The following is a 15,143-nucleotide window of genomic DNA, read 5'->3' as shown; positions in this document are numbered from 1 at the left end:
AATCCAGGAAAGATATGGTTACTGCAGCCAAACAGTTGTTTAGTGCCTGAAGACTTGTTTCCAGTATGTTATTAGCTCCTGTTGCACCATAAGTTCAAATCTCACTATAGCAAGTCTTAAAGTCTTTGAACTGCTTTAACACTGCCAAGGGATGATACACAGTACAGGAGCATGAAAATTTAAAATTATGCTGAAAGTTTATTTTATAATAAAAACAAATAGTCAAGTAATATTGTAGAGGCTATGAGCTGGACTAGATGCTATTGCCATCTATCGTGGACTTGAATCACAAGCTCTAAGTAGCTCACTATATTTATGCATTATATTTGTATGGTTTGTTGTTAATTCCCTGCAGTATGTAAGGGCCCATTGACAAGATGATGGGTTGTTACAGTGTGCTTATTGGCCTTATTTATCTGCAAGCTTATTTCAAAAGAGTACCTCTTCCAAACCTGCTTTCTGTGCAGCAGTCTTATTAATTAAGCCTTTGAACAGAAAATGTTCTAGAGGACAGTTTAATTAATACATGTTGATTGTTGAGTAAAAACAGATGTTTTGCCTTGTAAGCAATTACTAGTTGCTCTAACACAATATGTATTATTTTCCTAATCTTTGAGTGTTTCATTCTGCACTGCAGTGACCGCTGTTTCAGAACTCAGGTTCTGTCAGGCACCATCAGATGACTCCAAGCCAGACTCAAACACACTGTAGGTAGTCTGATGGTATACCACTGTATACCATCACTTTATACTGTGTACACATCTTTAAAACCTATTCTTCCACAAAGGCTTATCAGAAGATCCCAGTCTTATTGGAATCTACCAGCACTTGCTGACAAAACAGTCCCAGGCGCTACTGCCAGACACATCTATGTTCAGCTTCCACTTCCGCTATAAGCTTTCTAAAATCCTCTCCCATGTCTGTGGGCTTAAATGGAGCTTTAAGCATAAGACATTTTCCCTACAGTCTCGTTCTGTATATTAATATAACTTTTCCTGTGTTTTATATTAAGAAATTAAAGATATTTAAGCATGCCTACAGACATTCCAGGTCAGCTTTATTGCTTAGTACTGCTTTTTACTCTAAGTGATTTATATGTCAGGTATGAAAAATTAAAATGGATTTCAAGCAGTTTTTTTTTACCTCTTTAAGAACTAGAACAGAAGTTCATTGAAGGACAAGGTACTGATTTTCGAAACATCGATCGGGAGAAACTCCGGCTGAAGCTGGAGTGAGCACCTTTTCGGAGTGCAAATGTACTTAATAAACAGCTCAGTCGCTGGTGAAACTGCCTTTTTGAACAACATTTTTATACTCCATCCCCCCAAAAAGTAAAAGAACAAAAACTGTTACCTGCATAGTTGTTCTGAAAAAAATAATTTATTGTTGAAAACTTTACTTTATTTCTACTTTCTTTCTTTTACTTTCTAGTCCATTTGGAAAAATAAAAACCTTTGCTGAGCCTTTTTACAATATTGCTCTTGAATGATGTTGTAGAAAGTGTTGCTTGTAGTGAAAAGGAGATCTTCTCCTGAGTCAGCAGCCAGGTCCCAGGGGCTTGGTGATAAGGGCCAGGAGCCATAGAGCTGGTTGTAATGGATGAAACACGAGGTGGATTTTAACCTGGCCATTTAAATAAAAGACATTGTTATTACTGTCTTTTTAGCAGCGCTAAAACAACTTTTTACCACGTTCTGCTCTGTTGTTGATGGAGTCTTTCCTCCTTCTTCAGACAGCGGGGCCTCTAACACCGTACAGACATACAGTCTCAAAGTGGCCAACAAGGGGGGAACTGGGATCCAGAAACTCTTAGAAGGCTATACAGCCTTTATGAAATAATTGGTCAAATAGAACATACTGCAGTAATTCATTTAACTGGAAAAGCAGAAAATGAAAAACCTAGTTCGGGTAGCTTATGTATTAATAACCTCTCTTAAAGTTATTTGAAGAAGGCAGTTGGGCAGTAGATTGAATTTCAAGTTGTTAACTGCGTTGCTCAGGACAGAGAGCACACAAGCTACACTAACCCCTCAGCTCTAGCATACTCAGCTGTGCTCCCTGCAGTGTTTCCTCTCGTAATGTCTGGGCTTATCCTGGCTCCTGCTCTGCCCACGGGGCACAGACCTGGCGTTGAGCCAGGCAGCGAGGTAGACCGAATGTAGTTAGATTAAAGGCACTGCTACTGTAGTACTTTTCACAGATACTGTAGGTGGCTGGACTTGACATCAAGAGAGAGACAAGGCGAGAGTTCTTACACTACAAGGCCTCTAATGAGTTCGGATGTGCTATTGTCAAGTTTGTGCTCATGGTCACATTTGTTTCCTGAAAGTATTTCCAGTTTCTTTTTGTACTGGAAGCAAGAAAGAGACCATTGTCCAAACACAATTAGTACTGGCCCTACACAGGAAGCTCAACTCAGACCTGGAATTTAATGAATGGTGAAACACTGGACAACAGGCATTTTTAACCTGAGTGGCTCCGAATCACTCCACTGTTTCCCTTGTGATTATTTTCCATTCCTAATAATAATTTTAAAGTCAAAAAGAATCAAAGAGACTCTCTCAGTTCTTCAGAACTACCAGATTGGTCAAATACAGTAACTTAATATTATTTGAATGTGAATTGGAAATAGACTAACCTGCCCAATGTACTGTACCTGCCAAAGAGATTGCCCTGATACCATATTACTGATACCAAGGATGTCTATTTTATTTTTTGATCATTTATGGAGCACATTTAACACTCAGACTGTAGTAGTTATTTTGACTACAATAATGGCAAGACTGGTACATTTCACTAATAAAATACTAGTATGAGATATTCAAAAATCTAACATTAAAATGTCTTGGTGCAACCTTGGAGTCTCAAGATTTTGCCCTCAAACTCAGGACACAGGCAGTGATCGTCTGAGCCTTGGCTCTGAGGTGGCTGTTTATTTTGGTAATCGTGTGTAAGTTATTAGAATTTCCTGTTCTTTTGTAGCCATACTTTTAAAAATGTGCAAATTACATTTATCATACTTGAAATCTAAAAATGTCTTAAGATTTCTTCCAGTAGAACTAAGCTGACAACATTCATCTTTAAAAGAAAGTAATAGACTGTCTTTCAATACCCCATTCCCTCTTTAATCTAGATCATTGTATGACAGGATACTTTTCGGACTTCTGAGAGCCTTTCGCCAGAAGGAAGTCGTGCAGCTGAGCCGAGCTGGCACAGAATATCGGGACCTTGTCTTAGAAGATAGATTTTGATTAGCTGTGGCTGCTTCTCCCCTGCGGCTTTAAAGTGCACGCATTCAATCTAACTTTTCGTTTATGTTAAAAAAAACTCAGATTTACCCTTACAACAATGTGGAGAACAAACATTTGTCAAATGTCATATTGTACAGTACAGTATGTCATTCTCATGAATGAGGATTGTACTGTATGTACCAAAAGCACAACTTTGATCTCACAACTACTGTGTAACAGAATAGGGACAACTCTGTTAGTGCAGTATATCTGTGGCTAGCATGCCCTGTAGAAATTAGTTTATGACCTGAGAGAGGTGTTGTGGAAGGTGGCCAGGTTGGTTAGATAATTGAGTGCCAAAACACAAAGAACCACACAGTGGTTTTTTTTATTGTTGCTTTAAGGTTTTTGAACAAAAACGCTTTGAATAAACGTTTGAGCTCATTTCTCTACGTTCTATTTTTATGTCTGAACGAAGAAAAAAACAAGCATTGTAGGACAAACATGACTACCACGTACTCAGCATCCTCTGATATTACTATGCTCTCTTGAGAATATACAATATTGGCAATTATAGCATTCTTCCTTTTCATGTGGAAAACCTGAAAAGCCCTTTGGTTGATTGTTCTGTTGATGTGCAGATATAATGGTGTTCTGCTCATATACTGTATGCTTTTTTGTTGGCAATTGAAACAGTAGTTGTGAGATGTATGATTCTGAGACAGGAGGTACTTCTTCACCCAGAAGGTGATGGGAGTGAGGAACAAGCTTTTCAGCTACACAGTATGTCTGAAGCCAGTTCTCTGGCTTCTTGCAAGAAAAAAACTGGATTGGGATCCTTAAGCTGTGAATTTAGCAAAAGGGCTAGTTTTTAAACAGACCAACCCACAAAGGGCTCCCGGCCCTGATGCTATCCCTGGCCGTGTTCTGAAGGCATGTGCAGACCAGCTGGCAGATGTTTTCTCGGACATATTCAATCTCTCTCTAGCTCAGTCTATAGTTCCTTCCTGCTTTAAGAAAACCACTATTGTCCCTTTTCCTAAGAAACCCAGAGTCGGCTGCCTGAATGACTACTGCCCTGTTGCACTCACATCAGTTATCATGAAGTGCTTCGAGCTGTTGGTCAAAGCATACATCACCTCCTCACTGCCTGACAGCCTAGACCCACTGCAATTTGCGTATTGCCAGAAGAGATCAACAGAGGATGCTATTGCCTCTGCCCTCCATACTGCCTTCTCACACCTGGACAAGAAAGGAACATATGTGAGAATGCTGTTTGTTGTTTACAGCTCAGCATTCAATACCATAGTGCCCTCAAAGCTTGTCATCAAGCTCCAGGACCTGGGACTGAACACCTCCCTCTGTAATTGGATCCTGGACTTCTTGACGGAACGTCCGCAGGTGGTGAGGGTGGGCACCAACATATCCTCTACCCTGACTCTAAACACTGGAGCCCCCCAAGGCTGTGTGCTTAGTCCTGTCCTCTACTCCTTATTCACCCATGATTGTGTCACCAGGCATAACTCAAACTCCATCATCAAGTTTGCGGACTTAATCGTCATCGGCCTGATCACAAATGGTGAAGAGTCTGCGTACAGGGAGGAGGTTGAAACCCTGGCAGCATGGTGCCAGGAGAACAACCTCTCTCTGAACATCAGTAAGACTAAGGAGATGATCGTGACTTACAGGAAACACCAGGGAGGAGATCACACACCTATTTACATCAATGGGACTGCAGTGGAGAGGGTCAGCAGTTTTATGTTCCTGGGGGTTAACATCACAGAGGACTTAACCTGGGCCCACCACACCAACATCGTGGTCAAGACAGCATGGCAGCGCCTATTCTTTCTCTGGAGGCTAAGGAAGTTCATCAAATATCCAGGCCAGCTCCTACAGGTGCACTATTGAGAGTATCCTGACTGGTTGCATCTCTGCCTGGTGTGGGAGCTGGTATGCCCGGTACTGCAAAGTACTGCAGAGGGTGGTGAAGTCAGCACAGCTCATTACAGGCTGTGAGCTATCAAACATCCAGGATATCTACTCAGTTAGATGTCTAAGGAAGGCCAGGTCCATTCTCAAGGACCCCAGTCATCCCAGTCACAAACTGTTTTTTCTCCTACTGTCCGGTAAACAGTACCGAAGCATTCGGTCAAAGTCCAACAGATTACGGAACAGCTTCTACCTCCAGGCAGTAAGACTGCTAAACAGCAAACCTGCAGCTCCTTTAGCAAATCACCGTAATGGCTACATGGACACACAGTTTTCATTGTATTAGGCATACTGCACTACTTGGACATAATGTATTGCATACACCCTGGACACATAGCAGCTCTATTTACTGTATAATGAGATCTGTCTGAGTTAAATTTGTTCAATTTCTATTGCATTTTTATAGATTATTACTGTATGTAACCTTATTTTGTTACCTTAATTTTGTGATTTTTATCCCCCCCGGTGAGCTCGTAGAAAAAACATTTCATTGCCAGTAACTACTGCTGCACTCTGTATTGTTGTGCATTTGATAAATAAACTTTGATTGATTGACTGAGATGTTCCATTCTTGTTTGTAATCTTTCTTATTTTCTTATGTGATTTTTTAAAATGAAAAGTCCTGTTACAGTATGTCATGTAATAAATAACATTATTAATAAAATCTCTGCCATAGCTGCATCATGTTTATTTTTTGTTTCAGTTTGCTGTCTTTCATACCTTCTGCTGTCCTTTGTGTGAACAATAAAGATCCCAATACTGTAAATTGTTTTAAAGATGAAAGCCTGTATCTTTCTGAATAAGCAAGGAGTAATGCCTTGTTTTTTTTTGAAGAAATATGAAAAGAAGGAAAATATTGAACTTAGCCAATTCAGAAAGTGAGTGTATGAATATATCCTACTGTGCTTTTCTTTGAAAAGAGAGACAAAAAAATACCAATCTCTGTTAATACACATTTCTATGAAAGAAACATCTGGGTTCATGGCACGGAATTGGTTAGCTTTTTCATATTGTCTGAGATGAGAACCTTTTTAGGCTGCATACAGTAGCTTCTGAGTTGCTTGCATTATTCTTTGAATGCAGTTTTGTCAGCTGATACATACTATAGATGGGCTCCTTGACTAGTGACTAATTATTCCTACCTCATATAAGGGATGGGAAGTAGTGCATTCTAACAAAGACAGGTTTCCTTATAAAAATGCATTGCTTGTGTGTTTTTTTTAGAAATATAGCAAAGGCAGTTTGAAACGTCCGTAAATACAAACCCCGTTTGAAGAGGCACTTTGTCAGACGACACATCTTGTGCCCTTGCTGTCCCCAGAAACCCCAGAGTCCAGAATCTGTTTCCTCCCCTGGTGAGCCCAGGCCTGGGTTCTTATAGTGTCTTTATTCCTCCTTCTTTAATTTGTGATCCTGGCGCAGGGACTGCGATTTCCCCTCACTCGGAAACATGAAGAAACCCTTCGGGGTGAAATCGTTTCTCTCTCTCACCCCCCCTTAATTTCAGTAATTTTGTTGCCATAGAGACAAACTGATTTTTGTACAAAGGCAGAAGGGTAGAATGGAAGTTTGAAGCAAAAAAAAATTAGTAATGGATAGAAGAGATTTTTACTTTTTTTCTGTTTTCTTTTACATTTGTCCATTTACAGTACATCATAAAAGAACATTATAATAATATGCTTTTTAAGCACACAGCATTATACTACTTTCTAGTATTTTTATTCGTAATATTGTAGTTGTAGTAATTATCCTTACATAATTTTCCTTTATTTTCAAAGGTAAAATTAAAATATAGTGAGAGGATGAGATTGTAAGGGAAGGTTGTAAGGAAATACAGAAAACAAGTCTATAAACATTAGATTACCCCCTTCTAAAATAATAACAGTATCAACAGTGCTTTTGTTTTTAAACTTTCAATATTTAAAGGAAGTTTCCTGTTTGCATAGTGGGGCAAATTAATCAAGCACACAAAACAGCCTGCTCCTTAAGATCTCCTTCATAATAGCAGTGTCTGCCTGTTCATGTGAGATTAAACAAACTAGAGGAACGTGTTTGTAAATCCTGCAAAAGTGAAACAGGTTGGGTGGACCAAAACACCATGACTTAACCGTCAGAGGAGGAACTAACCCCTGAAAATTCTAATCAATTTCACATACAGTAGAATCCCACATTTCATGTGAAAACCACTAATGTATAATATATAATATATAATAGAATTATTTCCTTGATATCTCTCCAGCCCTACAGTATCTTGCTGTGGGTTTCCAGTTGGTTGAACTGCAAACCCTGGGCTTTATTTCTTTCCAATTGTGTTAAACTAAGGATGAACCCTAATCTCAATCTCACCAATGACGTATGAAAAACGACAATTAAGATTCTGTTCAGTAAATATTTAATAACAACACACATGCGCATGAGGAGCAGCTTTGTTACACTGGCCTTCATTGTGCACTAAACAGTTTCATTAAGACAGGAAGTTACCTAACAACCACGGGTTTCAGATTGTGCAAATGTTTTCTGCATTTTTTATATTTCAAGGAAATGTGCATCTCTGTAGGGTGGCTTGACACAGGGCAGCTTTTTGATGGCTGTATTTGGAATCAAACTGGGAAATTCAGATAGCCTAATTTTAAGTAATAATTCTATTGGATCTAATTTTAGTTGTGGGGAAGTTATGGGTATTTGAAAAAGACTAGAAATCCACATAGTCATATTTCTGAACAGGATTTAGTTTCAGAGTTAGGAGCTTACTGGTTACTTAGGACCATTCACTAAGTTTGCAGAGGCTGTTTCTGAAGTACACAACAAAATGGTGTGTACAGTACATTCATTTGTTTACTGCTCTGGATCTCTGTAATTGCTCTTCTTAAAAAACAGGTTCACATACCGAATAACTACACTCAATTTAGAATTAGGCATCCATCCAAGTGTCTGCAAGGAGTCTGTTAGTACTAATAATAAAATGTTTCTGGCTGATACTGTGCTCGGCACCCTGGATCTCAGAAACTTGCCGATAGTTGCACAAAACACAGCAGCTATTTGCAGGCTGCACGTTATGTTTCAGGACAGCTAAGGATTAACGAGGAGCAGCTGAGACCCAGTAGACAGTATCGACAGTTCTGTTGCTTAAAGGACTCCTTGCCAGTTTGCCAAAAAACATTAAAGATCCTCAGTTATGTATGAGCTGTGTGATGTTTTTTCATTTTCTATGTCCTCTGTTGTGTACTTTTCACTTCAAAACTGAAGATCGGTTGTGATTTATTCATAAATGCTCACAGAATTGCTTGCAGAATTATTCATATTATGTAACCGTTCTTCATCTACGACTCTAGCAGTCAGCTGTAGGGAATAAAACCCCTCCTCCTCGAAGATCAATATCAATAACAATTTCTGTTTTACATGTTTTCTAAGTGTTTTGATTGTATTGTCATTAAGAATACATTCCCATGATTCTAATGAATAAAGTGGCTGAATTGAATCAAGGGGTGTGATCTGAATTTTTACAGATTTTGTATAAAAGAAGTGGAGTGGTCTTCACACCATACAGTAGCTAATCTTTTCCTAATGTCATTGCTGGAGAGCCGTGTCAGTGAATTAGTGAGAAAGGAACTGCTCTCAAGTGGATACACCAATTTGCATGTATATAAATCATCCAAAAACTGAGAATCAGAATCCGAGAATCTGAAATTGTACACAAGAATATAGGATCTTGAATGACATGAGGCAACTGATGTGTCACTAATGAATTTTCAATTGTCTTGGAGAAGAGGTACTGAATTAACATATACTGTAACTTTCTGGGAATTTATTCCCACCTAAAGCATATACTGTATATATCCTACTCAATACAGGCCTCTGAGATTTGTGGAGGCAGAGTGGAAAGAAAAACATCAAGTGCAAATTAGATATTTTTGACAGACAACCCATATATATGATATATGGTTTCTAAAAAGACTAAAAAGACTCCTTCAACCTGACAGTGCAGGACATTCCCTTTAGTCCTGCTCTGGGCCCTGAACAGAGACGAGTAGAGAAGGAGAGAGCCTGGCACAAGCAGTCAGAATCCTCAGAGGCATCGACAAAGTCAACACGACCCAGAAGGTACATGTGGAAACTGTGTGGAAGTACGTTTAAAATCAAGAATGGGAGGCACTTGTTCACCCAAGGGAACAGGCCGCCCAGCCATGTGGTTGGTTCTGACTCTCTGGCTTCCATCAAGAAACAGCTGGATGAGATCCTGGGATCAATTACCTACGAACTACCAAACGCACTAGAACAACGTCGAATAACAATATCTCTTTTGTAGCTCGTCTTAGGTTCTTCATACAGATGCAGCCATTCAAAATGCACGGTAAAACCCTGTACCACGTGAAATTATCTACAGTTTAGCGCGTTATACCACAGTACACGATTAGCTGGCCAAAATGACCGACAGGCGGCACTCGTGGTGCATTTGCTGTTTCATTTAATCTCTTTACTGTGCATGTTTAAACCCGCTTAATATTGAATATTAATATGGAATTTTACAACTAAAGGGAATTTTTAGTAGCTGAGCATAAAAAGAAGAGGAGCATAATGCATCTGAAGGTCATAAACTATATTAATTTAGGAATATAAACATTATGTAAACTGTGTTTGTGTAGCTCTTCTTCAGTTCTTCATACAGTATATATACAGTATACAGTATGTGTGAGTGTCTAGGCAAGGTTCTTAAACTCAACGTTGTACTGTACTTGTAATGGCTATCTCTATTTCCCCCGGCACCCAATTAATTTGGATGCACGATATAATTTTCAAAGTTTTCTGTAAAATAAATACTGTATGTTAGTCTATTACAGTGAGGGCTGGGGTCAGGGCTCCACCATCAGCATACAACATGTTGTCTGTTTATAATACCCTACTTGTAAGAAATGTGTTTCTGTAGATAAGAGTTTTTTTTTCTCCTTTATAAGTTTGTTGAAGATTTCAAAGAGCTGTTAGACGTACCAAAACACATGTAACTCAGTGGGGTATAGTTAAGTGCTGAAAGTGAGGGAGACAAATTATCCTTGAACACGTGGTTTTCTCTGTGACTGTGGAGGATAATACCAATTTGAGAAGACAAAGACACTCACTGATTTGAGAGAGCAGCAGGACTTCTTTCAAAGTCTTTTTAATTATCTCTTTTTAATGAACAATTTGCCGTTATAAACACAGAATTATTAAAAGGCAAAAAAAAATATTAAACAGTTGAATACAATGGGGGCTATGATTTGTTCAGAACATTTTTCTTTTGTTATGAAATGTGTAAATGTTTCATCAAACGGCAGCTCGGGCTTAACAGCGCGACTCTAGGCAATAAAATATCTTCACAATATTATTACTTCTTTTCTTTTAAGCAAAATAACACAATGTGCCACTATACAGTAGTGCAATTGATTGTGTACAAAGGTAAATGTGTATGTAACAGGATGTATCAAGGGGATTTGAAGAAATAATTAGTTTTTTCCACAAGTCTGCTCCAAGGTAATGCTGTGAAAATATATCCTAGATGACCATTAATAGCGTTCAAAGAGAGACAAAAATCATCTTGCTCTAGCAGAGCAGAAAAGCACACCTACACCTACATAATTCGCTGAGTCTATTTGAGACCATGCACGGTACATATATTCACCCCCACTTAAGCAAAACTTAATCTCAAGCGAATATTTGTGAATGTCCAATTATCCTGGGCTCCAGGGGTTCCTACTGTACATTCTGTTGTCGCCATGACTACTCATTATACCCAATGGGCAGAAGGAACTTCAGAGAGTAAAGCGATGTTGTATCACACGCTACCAAACACACAACCCTGTAGCCTAATATTTGAAGAACATAGCATTGACTTTAAATTAAAATTCTCAACAGTCTGAGGATGGGCTGGCTAATTAAGGTCTGATAAAACAGCTTGGAAATTTGATTGGGAGCCATAGTTTATTACTGAGGACAGAGTAAAAAACTATGCTGTGATCTCTTAGTTCAAAGACCTCGTCTTTGTGTCTTAAACTAAAAGAGAAAAGCTGCACTGCAGGGCTAGAAAAGAATGTCTGGTTACTCAATGCAATCCAGAGATGCCTAATCAATAAACAGTATAGGCTTTTCTTAAATGCTTCCATCTAAATACTTCTAAGAGAATCACTGTTTGCCAGAAATATCTGTTTGATCTTCTCTAAACGTAATCACAATGGCCACCAGTGCTCTCTTCATAGTGTGAAATGCATGGCGAAACATTTTTGGACTTTTTCTTGAACGGTGGATTGTGCTAACTGGCCTTAGATAGACAGGTATTAGACTTATTTCTGGAGCTGTAAAATTAATGTTGTTTTAATTATTACAGTGTGTTATACAGGTATATGTGTACCAAATTATTTTTTAGTCTCATATAATGTTGCAAAAAGTAACTGAATACGTTATTTTACTGCTTCTCTCCACAATTAGAATTTGGAAACAGTGCTTACATGTACAGTACTTACATAGAAATACACTATGATGAACTCAGTTGGAGTAAGAGAACTGATTTGGGTTTTTATATTTTAGCTACTGTACATTGCCTGGGGTGTAGATAAATACCTTCTGTATGTACCCTGATGCAGTCAGTGTAACATCTTTATACAGGTATTACATACATTGCTTGGAAGGAACTTTTACATTCTGTTTCAATTCTGAAATGAAATGCAGAAGTACATGACAGAAAGGTTATCTTTGTCACTCCTCACCTCCTGCTGAAAAATGTTAATACCAGAAAGACTTGCATAAAAAGAAAGTTATTTAACTGTTCATAGAGGACTTGAAGTTATGAGTTTTTAATTAAATACAGTCCACTTCCCCATAAAAAGTTTTACTCCAAATTTATTCATCATCTAGTGTAACTGAAAATGTGTTTGACCACAAAAAATGGGATTGTGTGTGTCATAAATGATTGGAAAGTAAAATACAAAATATGTGCTATAAGTATACATTTGTGCAAATATAAAATGTTCATTTTCTGCACACCTTGTATGCGTTGACATATTTTGTACATGTACTGTAGTACTTCACTGTTTTACAAATATCTGGCAGTTTGTCAAAGCTCCTGGCAGTCACATTGACGAGTAGAGGATATAAAAGCAGGCTGCACAAGCAACCAAGTAACCCCATGTCATTAATCATCATGGAGGAAGTCAGAGCGTTTTCAGGAGGTCTCGAGCAAAAGCTTATCGACTTCCATAAAATGGGCGAGGGCTTTAAAAAATTCACAAGAAGATGGACATCCCAATTTTAATGGTCCATCAGCAGGATGCTCAAAGCTAATAAGGAGGTTGACACTCAACCAGGAAGCAGATAAAAGAAAGTTTTACCAAGCTGATGGTTGGTGAGTGTATAGTGCATTATGGATTATGGCTGCTGTCACGTCATCCAGGTGGGGCTGCACCCCTTGAGTGGAGTGTCCAGAAAAGCGTTATATAAATATAAGGAATTATCATTATCATTGACACCTGAAGAAGGCTCCACGGCCGAAACGTTGTGTTCTCTTTCTTCTTTTTTTCAGCATGGAATAAACCTATTACTTGTTCCTTTGCAGCCTACGCATGCTGACGCAGCTACCCACCTGAACTACTACCACCTACAGCTGCTGCGACCCACTATGCCTTCCTCCAAATCTCTTTCTAGATCTCTTCGTCATACCTTCTCTTCCTCCCTGGGCCACTTGCCCTCTTCTCTCACTAAACCAGCATTCCGTCTCTTCACAGCTATCTGTTCCAAGACCAGGCTTTCTAACCACCTGACACCTGAAGAAGGCTCCACGGCCGAAACGTTGTGTTCTCTTTCTTCTTTTTTTCAGCATGGAATAAACCTATTACTTGTTCCTAAGGAATTATCATGTCATTTGCCAAACTACTTTATACCATAAGGTGTTGCGGGAAGCCGGAGCCTACCCGGCAAGCAACAAGCGCAAGCTTATCTCTTGGTCTCTGTAGGCGTTAAGAGTTTAATGCTTAGTAGCAGTCTGGGGCTTTCTGATTATTAGAATGTCAGGCGTCTGAAACCCCTTGTTTGTACATAGTGTAGACATACAGTAGTAACTTGTTTTGTTGTGTGTAGTGTAGTTTGTTTCTTGTCATTGTTAATAAACATTTGTTTAACCAAGTGTGTCTGGATTATTACTCCTTTCACCAAAGCTGTGCCAGAGAATAAAGAATTCACGTGCCTCTAATTATACCAACTTATTGGGTATGTTCTGGAGAAATCATTAAACGTTGGGGGTTATGAATATTTATTTCACTTACTGAGTAAATGGCTCAGTCAATTTCTGATTTTCACCATTTTCATAACCCACCATTTGTAACAATATATCAGGGTATTTTATTTTAAAAAAGATTTGAGACAAATCTAAACAGCAAGATGATGACCTTAAGCACACTTCCGAATCTCCTGCCAGATGCCCAGGGCACCTGAAGTCAGTGCTCTTGATTGGTCATCACAGTCTCCAGAACATCTGTGCTATGAGCTAAAGGAAGCAGTTCACAAGATAAAGCTGTATGATCTGATGGAGTTGCATGGAGGACTGGTCAGCAGTCCTGACTGAGATGACTGAACTTGAACATACTGCATTAAAATACAGAATATGGCAGTGTACCTGATTTCAATGTTATCAAGTCAGAAAAGGATCAGTAAAATACTGATTGCTGAGGGTGTCAATAATATTTTTCAGTGCATTTGAGTGTATTTTAAATATTGAATACACACTTGTTTTTCCTAGAACTATTATTCGGTTACGTGGATTTTTTTTTATAATATGTTGCCAGTCTTTCTTCTTCGATATCACTGTGCAAACCTACAGTACACTCAGATGCACACGGACCCTGTGAAGCTATTTATTATCTTAAATCTTAAATCATCAGCTGTAAAAATATTAGGAAAAAACACAATATACTTAGCACAAGGATTGAGAACTCAAACGGAAGAAACGAAAGGAAGAACTACCAGTTTGAGGGCTGGAAGTCAGATTGCCCTGGAGCCTGACCTTGCAGGTTGCAGAAACGGAATGCAGTAGAGTGCAGCTTTAACTCTCTACAGTGCATTGTTGTTTCTACAGAGCTGGTCGTGGTGCAGCTGTCCTGAGGGGTGCTTGTAGAAATGCAGATTGCAGTCTTTCAAATGCGTTTAGTGTTTTTTTTTATCAATGACTAGAAACACGCGAAACTAGATTTTTGCCTGTTGTGTCTTTTGTGATTGGTGTGACACACGTGTGCGTATATTTCTCTACTGGGAGTTTTTTTTTAGAATGTTACACTTCTAGTTCTTCCACATTTCAAATATTGATATGCGTGTTCAGCATGAAACAGATTATCTTTTTTTTTGTCTTTAAAGGCATCTTTTAAAGATCCTTTGAATATAAATGGAATTTTCTAGTATACGCAGACTCTCTCTTTATTATTTCAGAATGACCCTGGTGATGAATAGTGTGTTATTTTTGGTGTCCATTATCTGATTCCATTTGATTGGTTGTTCTCTCTTGGCAGGATGGAATGGGCAATCTCCGTGTCAACAAGGAAGGAATAAGGCTGGAGGGAATATCGGAGTTTCTTCTTCCGTTATATGTGAAAGAAATCCAATCCAGAAAGGTAAGTGTACTGTACTGTATTTGTGCATCTTACAGTGTGCACTCTATAAAACCTTCTTCCTTGCATTATAGACCTCGCTTCTGTGTCATCAGAAATACATCCTTTCTAATTGGCCAGGAGCAGGAGATGCAGGTCGTACTGCGTTGTGACAGCTGTCACAAATCACTCAAGCTGGTAGAACACTTTTGTTTCTAGTGTAGTGTTTCATAGCCGTTCAGGGACGCCAAATATGTAATCATAGTGGCTCTCTGAAGGCACCAGTTCTGTAGGGTTTGGGCATTTACTGAGACAATTATTAATT

The 15,143-nt window shown here is 38.8% G+C and overlaps 1 protein-coding gene across 1 annotated transcript in view; it reads left to right on the top strand.

Annotated features, from left to right (window-relative positions):
* The window catches only part of sgcz (sarcoglycan zeta), a 209,328-nt gene that overhangs the window by 130,575 nt on the left and 63,610 nt on the right, over positions 1-15,143 (top strand). Inside the window, exon 3 of the mRNA XM_088910615.1 lies at positions 14,741-14,842. Coding sequence (XP_088766741.1) covers positions 14,741-14,842 — 102 coding nt within the window. The remainder of the gene's footprint in view (positions 1-14,740; positions 14,843-15,143) is intronic.

The sequence above is a fragment of the Atractosteus spatula genome, chromosome 1 (genome assembly GCF_055471065.1).
Source record: "Atractosteus spatula isolate fAtrSpa1 chromosome 1, fAtrSpa1.hap1, whole genome shotgun sequence".
NCBI lineage: Eukaryota > Metazoa > Chordata > Actinopteri > Semionotiformes > Lepisosteidae > Atractosteus > Atractosteus spatula.
The sequence above is the reverse complement of the archived record's forward strand: the minus strand, read 5'-3'. Positions and strand labels throughout refer to the sequence as shown.